The sequence below is a fragment of the Labeo rohita genome, chromosome 19 (assembly GCF_022985175.1).
Source record: "Labeo rohita strain BAU-BD-2019 chromosome 19, IGBB_LRoh.1.0, whole genome shotgun sequence".
NCBI lineage: Eukaryota > Metazoa > Chordata > Actinopteri > Cypriniformes > Cyprinidae > Labeo > Labeo rohita.
Window position 1 is genome coordinate 19,344,888 of NC_066887.1, and position 24,074 is coordinate 19,368,961.

Genomic DNA, 24,074 nt, shown 5'->3' on the forward strand with positions numbered 1-24,074 from the left:
TTGATAGTTGTGAAGTCTAATTTATACAAGCAGGGAGTGTCAAATGGTAATCAATCTAACAAACTACAGCTATAAACATCTATATTCAGTCAGAGTAAAAAGAAAGTATAACTTCTATCAAGCCCAGACATCTTTTTCAAAACAATAGGCGTGTAGTTCACTCTAGTACTTTATGTTGCATCATAAAAGCCTACATTGCAAAAGATTGTGTTCGTAAATAGGTTTCTAGTGTATTTTCCACCATATTTTCTTTTGATGTTAATACGAGCACAGAAATAAAAACGTCCTGCTCTCTTCAGGCGAACGACTCCGTTAGACTTAGCAGCACATGATGGATGTTGTGAAATGAACAATCATTATGAATATTAACTTGCTGGAACTGTCATTAGCAGAGTAAAAACACAAAATAACTGGCCATATGGTGTCTCAAATTCATGTTAACTGATATTAACCTCTTATTTATAGAACAACTGGCATTTAATAGCCAGACCTTCAGACTGACGATAGGTCTGGAAACCTTGGCTGCTTTGAATGTCCAAGGACCGCCCAAGAGGCCATATAACTGACAGGTAAAGCAACCAGTCATGTTTCGTTTTGTGCAGTGTCATGTTCCCCACAATAACAGACTGGTATGTAAAATTGATACTGGACGTATTTTAAAATCCAGCATTTAGTTGATTCTGATAAGCGCTAATTGTCACAATTGTAAACATGATGGATTTCTTCTTCTATGAGGTGGTTTGGCATCACAACATCTTTGTTTCCAAGTGTAATGTTAAAGAATGCAACACACAAGTCTCCCAGAAATTCTGTAGAATTCAACCAATCAGATAACGACTTTGAAACTCCTGAAGTGTTTCCAATTTTGTGTGCCATATGTATCAGACGTTCAGCCAACGGCCCGTGGGCGTGACGTCTGAGGCTGAGCCTAATTTAAGTTCAACTAGTTTTGTAGTTTGTGTCAAGTTCAAGACCAGAATAGGGTTGAGTACAAGTCAAGACAAAGTCCAAGACAAGACCAAGACTCGAAATTGTGGTCTTTGACTCAAACTTATAAGGTCCAAGACAAAGAGCATGAAATAATGGGCTCAGACTCAGACTTGATGGCCTAGACCAAGAGCCAAAAATTATGGTCTTGGACTAGGACTTGACAGCCAAGTCCAAAAACAAGAAACATTGGTCTTGGACTCAGACTTGAGGGCCAAGACCAAGAAATTATTGTTTTGGACACAGTGCCAAGTCCAAGACCATATTTTTATATTCTTGGTCTTGTCATGAACTCAGGAGCATGTGGACTTCGTGTGGACTTGAAGTCAACTATCTTCTGGTCTCAGTTTTGACCTGGACTCAAATGAGATGTTCTCGACTACAACTTGTGGACCCATTTCTCTGTAGCTTAATTATACAAATACATTCTGCATTGACCTTTATAAATTAGTCCAAGGGTCCAAGACTAGATCAGACCAAGACCTGAAATGATGGTCTTGGGCTCAGACTTGAGGGCCAAGACCAAAAACAGGAAACAATGGTCATAGACTCAGACTTGAGGGCCAAGACCAAGACCATATTTTCTTCTGGTTTCAGTTTTGACTTGGACTCAAATGAGATGTTCTAGACTACAACACTTGTGGGCCCATTTTTCTGTAGCTTAATTATACAAATACATTCTGCATTGACCTTTATAAATGAGAAACTTAACCCATAAATCTGAATGGGACCAGAATACGGTTGAGTCAGAGTCCAAGACCATGACTTAAAATAACCATGACAAACAGTATGACTTAATGGCCTCAGACTTTGACTTGACAGCCAAGATCAAGAACAAGAAACAATGGTCTTGAACTCAGACTCGAGGGTCAAAACCATATTTTTATGTTCTTGGTAATTATTTATTTTTCATGTTCATGTTCTTGTCATGAACTCAGCAGCATCTGGACTTGAACTTGACTCTCTTCTGGTGTCAGTTTTGACTTGGACTCAAATTAGTTGTTCTCGGCTACAACCCTTGTGGACCCATTTTTCTATAGCTTAATTATACAAATAAATTCAGCATTGACCTTTATAAATGAGAAACTTCACCCACAAATCAGAGTATTAAACCAGATTAGGGAATTAAACCAGAGTAGAGTTGAGTCCGAGTCAAGACAGAGTCCAAGATCAGACCAGACCACAACCTGAAATGATGATCTTGGACTCATACTTATAAGGTCCAAGACAAAGAGTATGAAATAATGGCCTCACACTCTGACTTGATGGCCAAGACCAAGACCAAAAACAACAAACAATGGTTTTGGACTCAGACTTGATGGCCAAGACTAAAAACATGAAATTATAGCAATTATAACTCAGCAGCATGTGGACTTGAACTTGACTCTCTTCTGGTCTCAGTTTTGACTTGGACCCAAATGAGATGTTCTTGTGGACCCATTTCTATACATATACATTCTGCACTGACCTTTATAAATAAGAATCTTCACTCACAAATATAAATAGCCATTTTAACAGGGTCCCATGGACGTGTTAGGGAGTACACTTACGGATGCACTCCGGCTGGGTCCCAGTCCAGGTGAGGTCTGCCTGGCAGAGGCGTGTGGTGGAGCCCTGCAGCAGGTGACCAGGCTGACACTGGAAAGACACCATACTACCAACCTACACAAAAAACACACAGACACAGTATCCCCATAACTCTCTTCTGGAGGCAGATTAAACACAATATTAAACACCTAATACTTGCAGTTTTGAATGACAGTTTCACTCCTGAGGACAGATGCTACAAAAGACTGCGACTACAAAGATGCCACTCGAAATTTCACATCATTCAGGTTCTGCATTCTCGTACGCCATCTGCTTTCCAGACTCGCTCAAATGGATGTGTGCTAATGTCGGGCGGATATTCTCATATATGTACTTACCTACTTTACCTACAGCTAATGTAATCACCAGTACATGCACTTAGGAGGCATTTGTGACCTCCTTTTCAGACCACTAGTGATGTAAAGTGGCACTTATTTCTATAATATATGGTAGGGCTCCTCATGTGAATGTGGCTAATGTATGTTATAACAAGCAAGGACATGAGACAAAAAAATGTTGCATATAAACCAGTGGGCACAGTGCATTAGCACACATACGAAGGGAAGTAAAAAATTAAAGCGTGGCATGTGAGCTTAGCACAATAATTGATTAACATGTCCCCGCTCACTGTGAACACGGTTGATGAGCCATAGACACTGGCGCTTATCTGGGGTGCGCGGTATCTCCTCGCAGCGACTCCAACATCATTAAGTCCCGGAAAGCAGAAGAGCTTGACTGGCTCCTTTTTTTTTTTTTCGAGCCCAGACAAATGATTTACGAATATAGAAAGGATGATATTTAGCCGTTCATGAAGCCTCTGCAGGGCTTGACCTCTGATACTGTAACGACTTGAATTCTTAATGCCAGCACATCTTGGCAATAAACGCTGTTCCTCAGCAGTCTCAGAGTTTGTGTTTTTCTCTCCTCATGTCTCCCTCAGCTCACCCCTCTGTCCTGCTCCCCTGACAAAACATAATCAGATTCATTTGCACTACTGAGAAGTATTTTTTTTGCTCTTTTTGAGTGGTTCTGTGGTGTTATTACATCCATGCATACATTTCACCGCTCCTCAAGTGGAAATGTCTTGAGAGGTCTTAATAATATTTTGTAGTGGATGTGAGGGAATGGAGGGCCTACACTGAGTAGTCTGAAGTGTCTTTGAGAAAAGCCATCAATCATTCTTTGAAAAGATCGCTTTCGTGGAAGAATGAGGGAAGATTTTAAATCTTTATTTGAAGGCAAATTTGTGTTTCAACTATTAATTTTAAGACTAAAGAAACAGTTCACCTAAAAATGAAACTGTTATTACAACCCCTGTATTAATTTCTTTCTTCAGTGAAATAAATGTAGATCTTCGGCAGTGATGACTGTGAATAAAATGGTTTGCTGCTGTGAAAAAGGCAAAAAATTCTCTATATTCCATGTCATCTGAAGCTGTAGTTTCAGGTTGTAATAACATAAAGGATAATATCTGATTATTTTTTCCTTTAAAAAGCAGTGGTTCTCAACAAGGTGGTCAGGCATTAAAATAACAAGTATTGTGTTATATATATTTTTTTTTGAAGAATTATAAAACTAATTTCTAGACCTGGAAAAGTCATATAAATTAACAACATCTTATCTTCCCATCTTATCTAACTCTTTGTGCAAAATTAATATTACTTTTTATATAAAATAATACATTTCAGAGTAGTTAGTTCATATTACTGCTTATTTCTTAGAATTGTGGTTTGTCCCTCATTAGCTTTAATGAGAGCAGCACACAAGCTGACATGAACTCCACATGATTTCTATTATAAATGCAGTCATCCTGCTACCTTAAAGCCAAAGGTCCTGTTGAGAGAGCCATAACGGGGTGTCCCAGGGTTCTCACAGGTAGTACGAGTTGGCTCTGAAAAAAAAGGAAGAAGAAAGACAAAACAAATGAACACCCAGTCACATTCTTCTTCTCAGTATCTTCTTCTCTGTCACAACTGAGGCAGTTTCTTTTTCACCACCACAACAGCATAACAGCATTTCAGCTCTCTTAAATACGAGCTACATCGCTCTTCATGAGCCCAAACACATCTCTCAAAGCAGCGCTAGGACTCCGCTTGTAGTGATTGTTATGGGGCCTGTGTGTTTATGTAAGTGCTGCAGCAGTGTCGTAACAGTTGTTTTTTATGGTGGGCTGATGGAGACGCAGCAGGGGGCAGTGTTGCTGCAGCAGTGCATCTGCTACGACACAGCTGTGCTGCTCTGTAATTGGGATGTAGAGCACATTTTTGAGCTGACGCAGAGACCCTTGATTCAATGCAGGCGTGCAAATGACAGGACAACCTGCAAGGCTTACACAACCAACCCCTTTTCCATGCCGTTTCTTGAGCATGGAGCTTCTAATACTGAGTCAGCACACAGAAAATATATGACTGCATTGCCATATTGAGAAAAGTGTTGCAGACAGTGTTCGTTTTGCTTTGAAGGAAGAGCCCACCAGGAGGCCAAAAAGTATCAAGTAGAAACTAGTACATCGGATTTACTGACTCGCATCTTCTCACATCTATGATTTTTTTTTTTACAAGTATTAAAAATCAGACACCACAAGAGATACATGTTTAGAAACAAAAACATTAATAGACAGTTGAAAAACAAATGATATAATATAACACAATAAAATATGACATTGACTATGTGGTAAAATTCTTAATTTGGGTTTCTAAATGTCTCTGATTGTTTCCAGCTCTTGGTCACCAATATTGCGCTGCACAAAACACACTCAGGTCAGCATAAACCTGTCCTCGCAGCAAGTGACCTGTGTTTATTGTTGCTTGGATCATATTTTCTTGTACTCTAAGGTAATGTCACACAACCTGTTCATTTCACCATCTGCCTAATTTCTCAGCTTCTACCAACTGACAGATGAATCTGCAACTGGACGCACAATTTTTTACCTAAAGGGGTCATGAACTGCCTTTGTTACTGTTCTCTAAGGTCCACTTATAATGTTATTAAGATTTTGACATCAAACAACATTATCTAAATTAAACATAATATAGAAGTAATAGGCAATTTTCTCTCCTGCTTTTAACCCCCCTCAGCAGAGTGCTCTATTTGAATAGGTGTGGTGGATTGTAGACTTGGAAGTAAACGCCTGCTGCTGTGATTGGCTAACAGCATACATTCATTCCTCATAGATGGATGCTGCTGTGATTTAGGTTTAAAGTGCATAAATAACTCAGTACATATAAAATGATCTGTTAGAAGAGACAAAGCAATAGTGACCATGTAATGAAAACAGTTACTCACACTTTTGTTGCGACATCACTGTTGGATCCAATATGGGGGCACAGCATTGCCTTTTAGTTTCAATCTTTTTGAAAAGCCCGCATTGAAATGTGTCACTTCGGTGATAAGATAAGGATAAGGGAACAAGCATTGCGTCACTGACGCTATAGATAATTGTAAATTAATCTGTGGTAAAATGAAGTAAACAAAGGGCTGAGTTCTTACTGACGCAGTCTGGACCTTCATAAAAAATAAAGTTCATCCACTCTTTCCTAATGTTGGGATCAGAAGAAAGGCAATGCAAAAGACTGATTTTCCGTCCTGAGCATCCTGTGATTTTCAGAGCCATTTTTATTGTTTGGTTTCTGCATAGACCTGCACGTTTACCTCTCTGGTTAAAGGAGAAGTCCACTTCCAAAACAAAGATTCACATATAATGTACTCACCCCCTTGTCATCCAAGACGTTCATGTCTTTCTTTCTTCAGTGGTAAAGAAATTATGTTTTTTGAGGAAAACATTTCTGCATTTTTCTTCATATAATGGACTGATATGGTGCCCCGATTTTGAACTTCCAAACTGCAGTTTAAATGCGGCTTCAAATGATCCCAAATGCAGCTGTAAACGATCCCAGCCGAGAAAGAAGGGTCTTATCTAGCGTAACGATCGGTTATTTTAATAAAAATAATACAATTTATATACTTTTTAATGCCAAACACTCGTCTTGTCTTACTCTGCCTGGACTGTTTTTGCTCCGGTTCATGACAGTTAGGGTATGTGGAAAACTCTAATCTCATGTTCTCCCTCAACTTCGAAATCGTTTTGGAAGTGGACTTCTCATTTAACACAATGCGTAGATTGGTGGGCGGGGCTTAACAGGCAGCGATGTCGATCTTCTTCTGTGGAGGCGGTGCTTATCCACACGATTACATCATAGAGTAGAACATTCCAAAAGCTGTCGTTTTGGGAGGCTGCCTTCAATATAAGCTGTTTTTAGACTAACAACAAAGTTTTGAGTTCTGAAACATGCAGGATGTTTTCATAGTACAATGACCTATTATATGTCAAAAGATTAAGGCAATGTTGGTTTCTCAGTTCATGACCCCTTTAAATGCACATTTTTAAGGTTAGTTGAATTTGATTATTTATTTAAATGTGGACTCATCTCAATTAACACCAGTAAAGTATGGAGCGCCGCAAGGATCTGTCTTAGGCCTGCTGCCATTTTCAACTTACACGCTGCCCCTTGGTAATGTTATTAGAAAACATGGGATTAGTTTCTATTGTTATGCTAATGATACTCAACTGTATATTTCAACAAGACCAGATGAAACTTCTAAATTATCTAAGCTAACAGAGTGTGTTAAAAATGCAAAAGATTGGATGACTAACAATTTTCTCCTATTAAATTTGGATAAGACAGAGATATTACTTACTGGACCAAAAAAAACAGTACATATAATCTCTTAGATTACAATTTGCATCTAGACTGATGTACTGCTACCTCCTCTGCTGTCAAAAACTTGTTATATTAGACAGAAACGTGTCTTTTGAAAATCATATTTCACAAAAACGGCATTCTTCCATCTTAGAAACTTAGAAACACTGGCTTCCTATTAAGTTCTGTATCAGTTACAAAATATTACTACTTATAAGGCCCTAAATGGTTTAGCTCTTGTGTACCTAACCAGTCTTCTATCACACTACAATCCATCACCGAACACGTGAGAAGAGACGATGGCAACCCCTCTGAAGACCTCAGATGATGCAAACCCTGAACCAATATACAAAACTACCAAATTTTCCTACAAGTTCGATTGCAACATATAATCATTGCTGTTAATAGTGTTCACCGTTTGTTTGAATACATGTCATTAACTAACTGCATGATTATTTTCTGTACATTTCTGCCATATGGATATCACCTTGACATATTCACCACTGATAAGCTACTTGTAAATGTGATGTAGAAACTTTAATTTTCTGTGAAGCTGTATCGTCATCAGTGCTATAGAAATAAACATGAATTATTTGAGTTTAACCTCGTCTGTGGCACCGAACTAGACTACATGGGGTTTATCTCAGTCAGTGAGAACAGCCAATAGGATTCATTCAATAAGAATTGTTGTGTATGAATATGTAGTGGCCTTTTAGAGCACTTAATTTCCACCCCCCACCACGCTATATTTCTTTTTCATGGTGTCTTCGAGGGTGTAATATGAGGCCATAATAATGCTCCATTGAAAGCGCTAAATGATTATACCTGCTTTGGGGCGATGGCTGACATCTTCTGTTGGCACAATTCACTAAATGCTTAAAACGCCAATCAGAGCTTATCCAAATCTCCTGCTGGCTGTTCACGGCTCCTCAATAATGGCCTCACAGAGTTGGGACCATTTATTCAATTACTTGCTCAATTAAAAACAATTATCGATGTATTTATTGACGTTAGGAGAAGGACTCCCTCATGGATATATAAACTGAGGGGTTTAATCAGATAAACACTGTACTTAGGGGGACAGTGAGAAGAGTCTTTGTTAATGAGACATGAAGAAATGGATGAAGATAATACAGCCATAGGCCAGTTCATACGCAGAGAAGGAAAAGTAAAGAAATATGGTATGCATGTATACTTAAATTGGAATACTGTTTGAACTAACTCACATGACTCTATATTTTAAAAGAGACAAACAATTCTTTGTGAATGATAACTTTGATTCAGCTCACATCAGTCTCTGTGGTGTCTCACGCAATTCAAACGCACCCTAAAGCAGCTTTAAAGAGATCAGTGCCTTAATACCCTCCAGTAAGGGAACCAGGGGGTGAAAGTAACAAGGGAAAAATCTGTAAGGGTAGAATGCGAAATAAACCCTGGGAGGAACAAAGACTTAAAACTTGAAGCTTAAGTTCCAACTCAAACGGGAAGTTTAACTATAGACAACTAAAGTTATCTACACTAAAAGTCAGGAACAGAAAATAGTCCTGCAAATCAGATTTATATTACACAAACAGTATAAAGATCTATATAAACAGCATGGATCTAAATTTGAGCAACGTCAGTATGTTCTTTTAGTTTTTTTTAACAATAAATAAAAAACATTTTTAAACTCAAGTTGAAAAAAGTGATAAATAGCAGCATTTAAATAAAATTGTGCTAAAAATGGAGTTAAAAATGATGAATCTGTAATACTTAGAGTTCATTATACCTAATGCATTAACTAATTTTAACAGGATTTATTAATCTAGGTTTATGTTAATTTGAATATACTGCTTCTCATTGTTAATTCATGCCTTTACATTAATGTTAATTTATACAACTTGAAAGGCTAAAATGTATATGTACTATATAGAACTTAACATTAACTAAGATTAATAAATGCTGGGTATTTATTAGGTACATGCCTCAGTGCACCTGTGTTTGAGGAGGTCCATGGGAACTGAGCCGAGAAGCAGAGGACAATAACTTTACAGCAGCTGCCACTGCCAGCCGTCAAGAACTGAGTTTGTCAAATTGAAGTTTCTCATGCAATTTTGTTTTCCCTGGCCTTTGTTCCAAACTTCATACTCTCTACACGTCTGCCAACTGTTCCCACTTCCCTTGTTCTGAGGTCACAAAAAGGAGTGGCTTCGTTCTTTCCCACCATAATTGTGTCAATACAACATCAGGCCTGATTGGAACAGCACTGGCCTGGGTGGCCAGGGCTGTGGGAGGGCATTGATTTCTTTGGGGTTGTTGTTGCTAAATAATTTTGAGCTTGTTTGTGCACTGGGCGAAAAAAGGGGTTTTCGTTGTGGGCGGTAATCGCAGGACTCAGCAGCCAGAGCTACTGGAAAGTGTTATTTGAAGCAAAACTTGAAATTCTGGCCAGCCACCTAGCTTTTGCTGAACTGAACCATGAAACCATAAAGAGACAAATGACTTAAGTGACCATAATTGCTTCTCGCTTAGCCAAGTTGGATGCAGTGGTCAGCTTCAGCTGGCTGAATATCTGGTTTTAGCATTATTAGGTTTTGATATACATACTTATAATAATTATTATGGCAGTCTGCTTCACTGGGAATTTAACATATGGTTTAAACATGCAAACTGTGTCAGTATAATTGATTTACCTATACAGCGAGGCTGGGATCCACTCCAGGTGCCATCAGCCTGGCAAATGCGTGTAGTACTGCCTACTGGGATGTAGGGAGCCATGCAGCTAAATGACACCTCGGACTGGTAGATGAAACTGCGGCCTTCTCTCGAGCCAAAAGCTGGGATTCCAGGATCTCCACAGAACTTAGCTATAATCACAGAGATCACAAAGAAACACTTAGTTAGTCATGAATGAGGCTGACAGCTTCTTCTCAGAAAGAGAAAAAAAGTGATGTAAATACAGTAATGTGAGGTATATTTAAAAGCTCTGAAATGTGATGTTTAGTGAAAAATCTGCAATATACACATATTGGCTACCATTAGTTCATTCATCACACTCGAAATGGAAGGTCAAAATAGCAGATTGCATTGTGGGATATAGCATCAAGCTGTGTGCTCTGATAAATGTATACTGCAAATTTTGGCAAATGTAGCAGGCGGTCCAGTGTTTTTTGTGGCTTTTGTAAAAATGTGAATATTGTAAAATACCGTCATGGCTTAAAATAACTTTTTTTTTATTTGAATATATTTTTTTATTTGAAAATATTCTTGTGAACATGCATCAAAGACTGACAGCAAAGAGAAGATATTGTTGAATAAAGTCATTATTTTTGTTTTCTTTGTGCACAAAAGTATTCTCGCTGCTTTATAAAATTAAGGTTAAACCCATGATGTCACATGGACTATTTTAACAATGTCCTTACTACCTTTCTGAGTCTTGAACATGTCAGTTGCATTGCTGTCTTTGCAGGGTCAGAAAGCTTTTGGATTTCATCAAAACTATCTTAATTCGTGCTCTTAGGGGTCTTACGGGTTTGGAACGACATGAGAGTGAGTAATTAATGACAGAATTTTCATTTTTGCCTTTAATTGACATTTATTTAATCTTTTGTAACATTATACAGTTGAGGTCAAAAGTTCACATACACCTTGCAGAATCTGCAAAATGTTAATTATTTTTCCAAAATAAGAGGGATTATACAAAATGCATGTATAATCCTTATAAAAATTACGCTGTTAAAAAGTTTACATATGCTTGATTCTTATTACTCTGTTGTTACCTGAATGATCGACAGCTGTTTTTTTTTTTTGTTTAGTGACAGTTGTTCATGAGTCCCTTGTTTGTTCTGAAAAAGTTAAACTGCCTGCTGTTCTTCAGAAAAATTCTTCAGGTGCCACAAATTCTTCAGTTTTCAGCATTTTTGTGTATTTGAACCCTTTCCAACAATGACTGTATGATTTTGAGATCCATCTCTTCACACTGAGGACGACTGAGGGACTCATATGCAACTATTACAGAAGTATCAAATGCTCGCTGATGCTTCAGAAGGAAACACAATGCATTAAGTCGGGGGGTGTAAACTTTTTGAATTTGAAGATCAGGGTAAATTGAACTTATTTTGTCTTCTGGAAAACATGTAAGTATCTTCTGTAGCTTCTGAAGAGCAGTGCTAAATAAAAATATCCATTCTGTTCAAAAGTTTACACCCCTCGCTCTTGCATCGTTTTTCCTTCTGGATCGTCAGTGAGTGTTTAAACCTGAGTTTCATAGAAGTCCGTCAGTTGTCCTCAGTGTGAAAAGATCACTAAACTATCACAACTATGACTAAACAAACAAACAAACAAACAAACAAAAACAGCTGTGGATCATTCAGGTAACAACACAGTATTAAGAATCAAGGGGATGTAAACTTTCAAACTGGGTCATTTTTATATATTCTATTATTCTAATATAACTATTATTTTCTCTTGTGGACTATATGTAAACATCTTTTATGTGAAATATCTTATTCAGGTCAGTACTAAATAAACAATAACATGCATTTTGTATGATCCCTCTTATTTTGGTAAAATAATTAACATTTTGCAGATTCTGCAAGGTGTATGTAAACTTTTGACCTCAACTGTATGTCTTTAATGTCACTTTTGATCAACTTCATGCATCCTTGCTGAATAAATATATTCACTTCTTTATAAAAAAAAGCACACTGACCCCAAACTTTTAAATGCTAGAGTACATATTATATGCTGCAGGAATAGTAAGAATAATATGCTATTATGCTATTCTGAACATAGCCACATGAAACTGGGGGAAGTCCCAACTTCTGTGGTAAATGTTATCCATTGCCCTGCCACTGTCAGGCAAACAATAGGTCTCTGGAGGGAAAATCAATCACATGGTTGACGTCACCAGCTGACTGATCCATCATAAATATGCTGGTCAGACTACTGTGCCTGAGATCTAGCACTACAAACTTGACTTTTCTTGATGAATTATAGATATGCTGTCAAGATATAAAATGAAAGTGGAAAAGAAAGAGAAGGAAAAAAATCAGTACGCTGACAAAGTCAGAGGTATGCTTTCTTTTTCAAGCATTTTTTTTTTTTTTTTTAACATTGCCTGCTTTTGTTCCATGCGAGAGCTAAAACAAGGGTACCTTTGTGATAGCTTTTTAAACTTTAAATTCTCATACCATGTCTGGACGTTCTTCATCTTAGACATTACATAGCACTGTACTGAAACAGACTGATATCCCACCATGCTAAGTCCACCTTGTCTGGTGTTCTAAACAAATATTTCTATCTAATCCAGCAGATCTCATTTTTGACCTATATGTTCTCATTCAGTGATGATCCAATCAATCAGTGTGTGAACATGACCTCCTTGTCAACAGCAAGTAGATAAGTTGCAGACATAAAGCAAAGTATGAACTTTCTGCAGTTTTTTGGGAAATGTTGGCATGCATAGGGTTGCAAACACCCACAGGGATGAAGCAGTCAGTTTGATTAATATTAATAGAGTAGTACAGTACTCACGCAAGCACTGGGGCACCTCACCACTCCATGTACCATTGCCCACACAGGTGAGAATAGCAGGAAAAGAGAGCTCATATCCTGGGGAGCAGCTGTAACTCACGCTGGTGCCCCACTCAAAGTCACGTCCCTCCAGGAGGCCATTCGAGATTGGTGGTGGAGCTGCGCAGGTAACGGCTATAGAAAGAAGTTAAACAGAGGAGAGTTAAGTTCATACTTTAGAATAACATGTCTAACAGAAATAGAATGTAACCAGAATTAAATAAAGCACATTTGTCTTGATTTCCAGTAAAAAATGTCTTAACATCCTTAAAATAAAACAAATGGGATGGGTTTCCAGAGCTTTTTTTATCCTTTTTTTAATATGCGGTTTGCAGTTTATGCAAACTTTTTACTAACAACTAAGAAATAAATGCAGTTTAAAACTCTATATGATATGATTTATTTCTAGCAATAAACATTAAATAAACATAATTCTCCATAGGAGGTACAGTTGAGGTCAAAAGTTTACATCCTCCTTTCAGAATCATTAAAAACATTAATTATTTTACCAAAATAAGAGGGATCATACAAAATGCATGTTATTGTTTATTTAGTACTGACCTGAATAAGATATTTCACATAAAAGACGTTTACATATAGTCCAGAAGAGAAAATAATAGTTGAATTTATAAAAATGACCCTGTTCAAAAGTTTACACCCCCTTGATTCTTAATACTGTGTTGTTACCTGAGTGATCCACAGCTGTTTTTTTTTTTTTTTTTTTTTTTTTTATTGTTTAGTGATTGCTTAGTGTTTTTCACGAGTCCCTTGTTTGTCCTGAACAGTTAAACTGCCCGTTGTTCTTCAGAAAAATCCTTCAGGTCTCACAAACTCTTTGGTTTTCCAGCATTTTTGTGTATTTGAAACCTTTCCAACAATGACTGTATGATTTTGAGATCCATCTTTTCACACTGAGGTCAACTGAGGGAAAAACCATGCATTAAGAGCCGGGGGGGTGAAAACTTGTGAAATGCAGAATGCAGATGTGTACATTTTTCTTATTTTGCCTACATATCATAATTTTTCATTTAGTACTGCCCTTCAGAAGCTACAGAAGATAGTTACATGTTTCCCAGAAGACAAAATAAGTTACATTTACCCTGAGGCCCCATCTTTTCCAATAACTGCCCGCACAACTCTGTGAGGTAAGTCCTCTTCCCCAGTTATCAGTCCTCAGATACCACATGAGCCCTTAAAATCAATCACATTCTACCAGACAGGAAGCCAATGCCTTGCTCAAACGGGCACTCATGATGACACATGCCCCCACTTATGGTGCAACACCCCAGTACGACGCTCACGTACACAAACACACACTCTTCATACCAAGGTAAAGTTCTAGCCAGACGGTGATTACTGCCTGCAAAAACTACGCTTTGACTGCTTCTTTATGAGCTGATTGTGTTGTCTTCGCTCAACTCATGTTGATAGAACCAATAAACTTCTAACAAAGCCCATTGTTGTATTATTAATCAGAATCAGTGTTGGCATCCTTTAAAGAGGCCTGGACCAGATTGGAGCTCCTAAGCTGATGAATATTTCATACATACCATACACAACTGCAGGAAAGAGACAGAAGGGACACGCACACACTCAATGTCAGGATCCTCCCCGCACCTGAAGCGTTTGACAGAGGTGGGAGTGGTTCTTTTTTGAGTGAACTCACTTAAGCTTGCATATTAATGGCTCCGAGAGACAGAATATCAGTTCAGACCGAGGATATGAAGTTCAAGGCTCGTCAGATATGTATGCACAACGTGTCCTTTAAGAGACGGGAGGAGGCCGCTGCCTTCAGAAATAAATGAGACATCTGTGTCTATCTAAATGAGCTTACGAAAATGGCATTCGAGGCCAGGGCACTGGTGAGGATCACAAATGCATCGTCCATAGGCCTACCTGGAATTCAATTTCAGATCACTTCATATATTCCTTCCCAGTTCATCTCCTGGCTGTAGGAAGATGACAGGAGTCATTTGTGAAATTAATTACGAGAAATGCAAGGGCTCATAGGTCAAAGCTGATTATAATAATGGGGACAACACAGCCCTTAAGGGGTGAACGCTCAGTCTACAAATGTGTTTGTGTTCCCGTCGTACGACTGTCATTTGTCAAACAGCGTGATTGGTTGATAAAACATGAATGTTTACCATTCACTGTAGCGCAATCGCACAAGAAAAGATGACCTACAACAGGGGATAAACATTCCTCCCCCTCTTTAGCTCTACATTTCAAACAAGACATCCATCACAATGCAGAAGACACAAAGCTGGAAGACCTCAACTCACTCTGGGGGAAGCATCTGTGCGTCTAATGCTTGGGGCAGTTGGGGCCAGATGTTCAGATATATAAGTGAGCGAACAATCTCAGGCCTTGCATTTTGAACAATAAAGCTCTTTGGCTTTACTAGGCAGAGAAAATGCTAGAGTAATGTGTTAATCTTGGGACGATGAAGCCTGGGTGTGGGAGTAATGGGAAATTAGGAAACACTTTACAGTAAGATTTGATTTATCATACTAGTTTGATGCATTAAAGGAATACTTCACCCAAAAATGAAAATTCTGTCATTAACTGCTCACCCAAAAACCCATAAGACCTCTGTTCATCTTCAGAAGACAAATTAAGATATTTTTAATGAAATCCAAGAGTTTTCTGACCCTGCATAGACAGCAACACAACTGACGCATTCAAAGCCCAGAAAAGTAGTAAGGACACTGATAAAATAATCCATGTGATGACAGTGGTTCAACCGTAATGTTATGAAGCTACGAGAATACTTTTGTGTGCAAGGAAAACAGAAATATTGACTTTATTCAACAATTTCTTCTCTTGATCTTCATTTCAGCTGCATTGCTGTCTTATCTTATATCTTAATTTGTGTCCCAAAGATGAATGAATGTCTTACAGCAGGGGTCACCAAACTTGTTCCTGGAGGGCCTGAATGTCCTGCGGAGTTTACCTCCAACTGTCCTCAACACACCTGCCTGGAAGTTTCAAGTATACTTAGTAAGACCTTGATTAGCTGGTTCAGGTGTGTTTGATTAGGGTTGGAGCTAAACTCTGCACCGGGTCTGGTGACCCCTGTCTTATGAGTTTGGAAGACATGAGGGTGAGTAATTAACCGTTCCCAGACAGCTTGATTGACAGGCGATCTGACCAGTCATAACACAGAATCTGCCATTTTGTCCAATAAACAAATCAGATAGGAAAGTAGATTAACTTTGGTGGACTTAAATTTGAAAAATGGTGTGTATTGATGTCTTTCTTGCTAAAGTTGAAATAAAATACATTCATATTTATCTCGTTTTTTAAGTAAATAAGAAAAGACAATTGGTTCATGTGTTGATTGATCTAACAAGGCAATACAGTGATCTGTCACGAGACATTAAAAGAGCCATAAAACTGTATAACCCCTTTAAGTAATAAATACTGTAAATGCTATTTATTAATATATTTTGCTATATTAATATATATTACTATTCATTGTTAATGCATATTTGTTCATAGTACATTAACAAATGTTCATTTATTCAATTTAAAATAAATAAAATTAAAAGTGGTTCTCAACTAGGGGGTCAGTGCCTTCTTGGGGGCTTCAGGATGACATACAGTACATTTTGTTCGTATTTATTTATTTATTTAAACTAAATTCAAATGTTAAAATAAAATGAAATTAAATCAAATCAAATTAAATTAAATAATAACTATTTTTAGCTAAAGAACAAAAAAATCAGAATCTTGTATTTTCTGGAATTACAAAAATCAGAATGGTTAATCATTTTTAATTTATCAACACTCCCAGTTTCTGTTAATAAACATAATATTTTAAACTGTACTAATTAGTGCAGAGATACCAGAGAAAAATCTTTGAATATTGTGTTGGACAATTATAAGCCTTCAAGTCAAAAAGGTTGAGAATCACGTCTGTAAAATGATTTTTAATCGTTATTTCATAATACCTAACACTTGAACTAATGTAAACAAATTGAACCTTCTTGTTAAATGTTACCACAATTTATTATAACTATTAATTTTCATGATAAAATATGTTTTACCTTTGCAGAAAGGCACAGGGGCGTTCCAGGTACCATTTCCGGTACAAGTGATGGTGGAGAAACTCTCGGTTTCCATTGTATAGCCAGGCTGGCACACAAAAGTGATGTTTTGTCCAATGGTAAAGTCCTCACCATATCTCAGCCCATTCGCTGGCACTCCGGGCTCTCCGCAGTTGATCACTGAAAAGTAAAGATCACACTTACAATATTCATAGGCCAAAACAAAATACTGTGTTGAGTACAATGCGCTAATAGTCTCTATTTGAGCTAAAAGTCTGGGCAATTTACAATCTGCCAAACAACAGCAGTGTAGATCTTTATTCAATATCTAATACAACTCATCAGATGGCAATCATAGCCTTTTGTGGAAATGTGATTGAAGCTATCGAAACAAACCTTGGGAAGCCACGTTCACAAATCATCTTTAACAACTCATTTACACTACAGCAATCTTTAGGACCCCTGGCTTTTTATGTGAAATGATAGATCTTGTTATTATGTAAAGAAATCAATAGTACCACGCAAGCAAGGCTCCCGTCCCACCGGCGTCCCCGAGGTGCAGCTTTGAATCAATTCCACAGATCTTTTACAATTATCATTCCTTCCAATGGATAAATAAGAGGAGGTCGGATTGGAATGATGTGAGAAAGAATTCGGCGCCACCGGAATTCTGATGCAACAAATTTGTGGCTTTGCACTTTACTGTGCCTGACAAAACCTTGTTCGATCGGTGCATTTATTTAATTATTTCCCTGACGCAACATCTTAATTTCCTCTATTGATTTATGGTGGACCATTACTTATTTGTCACCCTTGAGTTGCCATACGTTTTGTGTCTTTTGAAAAAGGACGGAAAATGATGTTTTGTAAAATCCATCAGCGGCCTCGCACATAAACATGTCAGCTGATGGTGAGAAATGGCTAACGCTAAATGCTAATGTGACTCCTCCCTTGGACACAGCCATGTATCACCGCTTTTGCCCCACTCAATAAACACATGTAGCGCTGCATCAATCAGAGCTGGTTTGGTGCACCACCCATATAATTCCAGTCAACAGTATGCAGGGAATACGCCCACGTTTAAAGGTGAACGTTTGAGAGCATTAAAGGATGTGATTATGGATGATAATGCCAACTTACCTGGACACATTAAGCAGGCTAAGCTGTTTTATTGTGTTGTGTGACTCTTCATCATTACTCAAACAACTACTACCGTGAGAGTTTTTAATCAACTAGATATGTAAGCGTTTCATCACTCACAAATTGAGCTGAAATAGATTCAAATGATTCAAAGCGTGAACCGTACATTAATCATGAGCAAATATAATGCTGGAACTAATAGCTATTCGGCTACTGGTTAACATCATCAAATAGTCCATTTGACCTAGAAGATATTGATGCTTTTAAATAAATGATTACTAAGACAAACATTTTTCTTTGGAATAATATGTAGGGGAGAGTAGGATAAGATGAGCCATTTTTTACTTACGTGGTCGTTTTAAATGACCAGAATGTATCTATGACAAAGGGTTCTGAATTATTGCTTCTTACTAAAAAAATTGTTAGGGCGTAAGTTGACCCGAGTCAGTGGGTAAGATAAACCATCTGGGTGAAAACTGACCATCTGACTGAATCTGATTCAATGTGAAATTTTAAAGCTAATATAACCTTATTTAAAAACTACCTTACTAATCAAATTTCATTTTCAAATGAAGTTTATCAAACACCAAAGTTTTAACCTTCCCAAAAACAGACTAAACAGTGAGTCTGTTGAGTAAAACGAAATAAAAACTGAATTAGAATGAAGGAATAAATGTCACTGAAACTAATAAATATTTCAGTTAAAAGATTCTTGGCATGATAGCTTTTCTGCAATGTTGAACAGAGCATTAGCGACTACAGGTGGAAAAATGTATTTGATTATATTGTGATGAAAAGCATCTTCTGGCTCTCAGAGAAGAATTTGGTGCACTTGTACACTGTCCCTATCAAATAAGCTGCAAACAATATGCGTGTATATATATATATATATATATATATATATATGAGATAAACTAAACCAGTTGCGTAATATCACATTAAAATAGCAGTTTACCCTTCAGAGATTTAACTTAACTTCAGTACCTTATGGTAAAAAAAGTGTTGGCTCAACTTACCCCACAGCATTTGGCTCACTTTGCCCCACAGCTGGCATTTTGGAAAAAAACTAGCTAGCTTACCAAATTCAGGCAAATACTTTGATTTGCATAGGTTCATATGTTGCTAAACGACCTATATGCATCATAAATATTTGTATATATGTAGGACGATTTTAAAGTTAAGGGAGAACATGAGATTTTTCGACATACCCTAACTGTCATGAACCGGAAAAAACAGTTCAGGCAGAGAAATACAAGACGAGCGTTTGACATTAAAATGTATATAAATTGTATAACTAGATGAGATCCTTCTTCCTCGGTTGGGATCGTTTTCAACCACATTTGGGATTGTTTGAAGTCGCATTTAAGCTACATTTTTGAAGTTCAAACTAGGGGCACCATATAAGTCCACTATATGGAGAAAAATCCTGAATCCTGAAAAACCATAATTTCTTTGTGACTGAAGAAAGAAAGACATGAACAGCTTGGATGACACAGGAGTGAGTACATTATCTGTCAATTTTTGTTCTGGAAGTGGACTTCTCCTTTAAAGCAGGGGTGTGGAACATTGGTGTCCCTGCAGAGTTTAGCTCTAATCACACCTGAACAAGCTAATCAAGGTCTTCAGGATCAGGTTGGAGTCCTGCTAAACTCTGTAGGAACACTGGCCCTCCAGGATCAAGTATCCCATAAGTAACCCACCCCTGTTTTAAAGTAAATGGGTGGCTTCCACTCCTCCCACGTGTTTCTCTTTTTCACAGTCTGGCAGAAATTATGTTTGATTCCAAAACACATGGTCACATGATAGTAAAAGTGTACAGTTGCCTAGATACAGGGGGTGGGTCAACTTACCCACTGGCTCAACTTACCCCACTCTCCCCTACCTATGAATCAGGGGTGGGTGATACACTGGTAGACATGATTAACCAGTACAAATCTGGAGATTTTGGACTATCGCTTTCATCACGGTTACACGCTCACGTGATGTAGGTTGGTATGTGGTCACGAAAACTTTGCGGTTAAAGTGATTTTAAAGCACTGAAACAATAGCAGCCAAAAAATACCATTTCGCTACATGCGCGTGCTGTCTGAGTGACTATTTCTAAGCGCTGTCAGAGAGACGAGAATTATTTCTGCCGCTTTACAGGCCTTGAACGGTTAAATGCAAACAGTTTTATGTGTCAAAGTGCCTGTCTTTGCAAATATCCTCGTAAACACAGTAATTTAGGTCTGAAGTGAAAGCAAACAGCTGAGAAAGAAAACACATGTGTAACAGTATATTGGGCCCAGGCAGCTCTTAAAGTGACAGCAGTCTAATATTGCTGCTCATTAATGTTAATGAAACAACAAAAGAGAGGAAATCTCTCACTGCTCTTGACTAAATCACGTTTGTAACTTTAATCAGAAGAAATATTTATATTTAATTTACACAGTGAAGAATATGCATTGTTTTTATACAGTTGATTACTTTATACAATGCATGTAGCATTTCTCATTTATTTGTTGAAGTGTAGTCTTTTTGTCCTGTTGCTTAAAATGACTTTCTTATTCTTATTTCACTTGTCTTCCGTGAGCTTGAGTTGTTTCTGTTTCTTTTCTTTTTTTAAAATTTAGGCTAGTGTTAGCTCTTTTCTGATATTAACACTGGTAGCAACAATTCCTTTGGTATCAAATTTCTATGGTATTAAAAATTTTGATATAATAAAGACCTTATTTAAAGCAAAAATATATTGTCATGTATATTGTTACTGTGAAATAAAATTACTCATCTCGTGATATAAGATTTTGGTCATATTGCCCACCCTACCATGAATCATTATAGATTCATATACCAGACTGCAAAATAAGTCTGAAATGTTACCGAAAAATTTTAAAATACAAAAGTAAAACGAGTGAATTAGTTAACTGTAAGTTACCCTACAATACACAGTTAAAAGCCATAAATCTTTACTGACAGGCTATTTATAAAGAACACTGATTCATTATGTGTATTTCTACTGTACCATATGTTTGTATTGTAGCATCTATTGTACTATCTGGTGGTTGTCAGTACGTTTTATATTTAAAAAAAGCAGAATTCGGTAGTTCATACAGTCATAAGTTGTAAAATATAATGTTACCATTATGTCCATGGCAGAACTATGAAATAATTGATTTAGTATCTAACAGAGGCAGAAGAGAAACCATTCTGACCTTTACATCTTCCTCCCTTTGACAAAAGAACAAAGCTACCTCAGAGTAACCGGATCCCGCAATCCCACTAATTCTGACCCAATTCTTCCTCAGAATGCACTGAAAACTTTCTAACCTTCTGTATTCAAAGGAAAACCAGTTACTCTCATGGTGATGCCTGAATTAAACTTTCATAAAGTTGGTCCCCTGAACTCTCAGCAAGAGGACTTTTCTCTATCAGTCAAAGTCTGCTACCATGACGATGCATTTTTAGTACAGCTTTACACATGAATCCCACTAGCACATCCCTCAAATCTCCTCATTATAACCTGTAACGAAGCACTACTGAGGCCTTTTTGGTTATTCGAAAATAAACAACCCTTCATTTCTATTTAAAGTTCAACAAATACCCTGCCATGTCTCACTTGTTTCACACTTACAGGTGCAGTTGGGAGCAGTGCCAGACCAAGTGCCATTAGCTTGGCATTGACGAGTGGTGGAGCCGCTCAGCAGGTAGCCATCCATACAGGAATAGATGACAGAATGTGAGAAGGTGGTGCCGTCCAGTCGATACACCCGTCCGTTACTGGGAGTCCCAGGGTTTCCACACTGCACCGCTGTAGTATTTAAAAAACAAAATGTATGAGAAGTTATTACCAGTTGACACTTAAAGGGGCAGTTCAGCCAAAAATGAAAGTTTTGTCATTAACTACTCACCCTCATGTTCCAAATATGTAAGACCTTCGTTCATCTTCAGAACAGAAATTAAGATATTTTTGATGAATGCAACTGACACATTCAAGGCCAAGAAAGGTAGTAAGGACATTGTTAAAATAGTTTTTACTATGGTATCCTTTCTATGCAGTGTCAGAAAGCTCTCGGATTTAATCAAAAATATCTTAATTTGTGTTCCAAAGACGAACGAAGGTCTTACGGGTTTGGAACGACATGAGGGTGAGTAATTAATGACAGAATTTTCACATTTATGTGTACTAATACTTTAACATTCCTGAGTGAAATGTCACATTATTTAGTAATTTCATTAGTGACCACAGGGAATATCTAGGGGTGTCAATCTTTCTTTCGTTTGCTTTTACTTTGTATCTCAAGGTTTCTTGTTGTTTCTAGTCTCAACTTGTTCCTATTGTTCACAGATGTATCTCATTTCTTTGTTTTCCCTGGTGTACTATGTCGTGACATGCTCCATCATTTCGAGTCACTTTGACCCAGAAGCACAAACATTTTTATGTACTGAAGGAACAAGCAAAGTCTCGGATTTCTTAAGATATTATGTTTTTATGAGATATATTCACTTAAAACGATGGCTGCCATAAAAACTTGTTTTTTAAAAAAATTATCTCTAAATACTCCAAACAGATATTACAGACATCAAAATTGTAGACATTATCTGACAGAATCAGGAGATTTATGTAAATGTACTCTAGTTTGAGATTTTAATTCAGCAAGGATGCAACAAATTGACTAAAACTAACAATAAAAACTTTTATAATGTCTTCATGATTTCTATTTCAAATAAATTATGTTCTTTTGAACTTTCTATTCATTATATAATTCTGCGAAAAATGCATCATGGTTTCCATATAACACATTACGTAGTGTTGTTTGCAATTGTTTGCAACATAATAAGAAATGTTACTTGAGCATATTAGAATCATTTCTGAAGGGTCATGTGACATTCAAGACTGGAGTCAAAGACTATAGAAATACAAAGACGGTTCACTCCTATATTTATAAATGGGAGGAACTGCAACGCGCGACATGCCGGAATTGTCCCACCTTCTAACTGAAAGAGCCAATCACTGATTGGTAAAGTTACTGCATCACTGCAGCAACTGTTAGAAGCTCTGTTGGAGACGAGACCAGCCAATGGGGTCGGTCTAGTCTCATAGCTGGTCTAGGGGCCGGTCTAGTCTGAAAATGAATCTTTTTAAACGCTATTTGAGCATAAGAAACAATATTCATGAAGCAGTTAATTTCAGATTTTGTTGCTTTTGAAATATGTCATTTAATTGAGATTTCAGGATTCCCCCATTTGTTTAGATAGAACTTCGTCTTGTATGAGCTGCCCCAGGCATTGCAAATATGGTTGCCGAGTAAACGGACTTTCGTTAAAAGGGACTGTGCTGGAGTAACGTATGCTGGAAATTCAGCTTTGCCACCACAGGAATAAATTCGATTTTAAAATATATTAATATAGAAAACAGCTATTTTAAATCGTAACAATATTTTACAGTTTTGCTGCTTTTACTAGATTGACCAAACAAACGCAACCTTGGTGAGCAAATCTTACCAACCCCAAATAAATACTGTACAATAAATAATGCATATACACTGTCACTTTCACAAATTGTGGTTTTACACAAACGGCTTTGGCAACTTAAAATGATCACATATATACTCCTAGTGTCTTGTCCAGCCTTGTATTTTTGTCATGTTCCTTAGTCTCAGATGGCACACACAGTCTGTTCGCTGACCATCCGATGCATATTGCTCACAAAACTGTCTAAGTAGGTGGTTTTTTGGCAAGAATAAGTGGCAGTGTGGACAAGACCATATGCTGTTCAGTCAAAGGTCTGTCTACATGAGGCTATGAGCTTTTTAATTAATAATACAAATGCTATGCCATGAAGTACTTAGTAAAAGAATCTGATCCATTATGTGTAAAACTGTATATTTCTTTTTCAAGTAGCCTCCTCTAAATTTGATTTATTTTAAGATTATGGACATATGATGGGAAGAAGTGACGGTCTAAAGGAACAGAGATCATTAGAGAGACGTCTTTGACCATGTAATGACTATGCTACGGGACAGTGGCTATAACAGAATGAGGTATTAGCGTCTGTAAGGCTTAAATGAGCGGGGAT

The 24,074-nt window shown here is 37.4% G+C and overlaps 1 protein-coding gene across 1 annotated transcript in view; it reads right to left on the bottom strand.

Moving 5' to 3' along the window:
* The window catches only part of csmd3b (CUB and Sushi multiple domains 3b), a 509,580-nt gene that overhangs the window by 12,294 nt on the left and 473,212 nt on the right, over positions 1-24,074 (bottom strand). Inside the window, 6 exon segments of the mRNA XM_051137233.1 lie at positions 2,538-2,649; positions 4,392-4,465; positions 9,947-10,120; positions 12,789-12,962; positions 16,880-17,059; positions 21,630-21,806. Of these exon segments, the coding sequence (XP_050993190.1) occupies positions 2,538-2,649; positions 4,392-4,465; positions 9,947-10,120; positions 12,789-12,962; positions 16,880-17,059; positions 21,630-21,806 (891 nt within the window).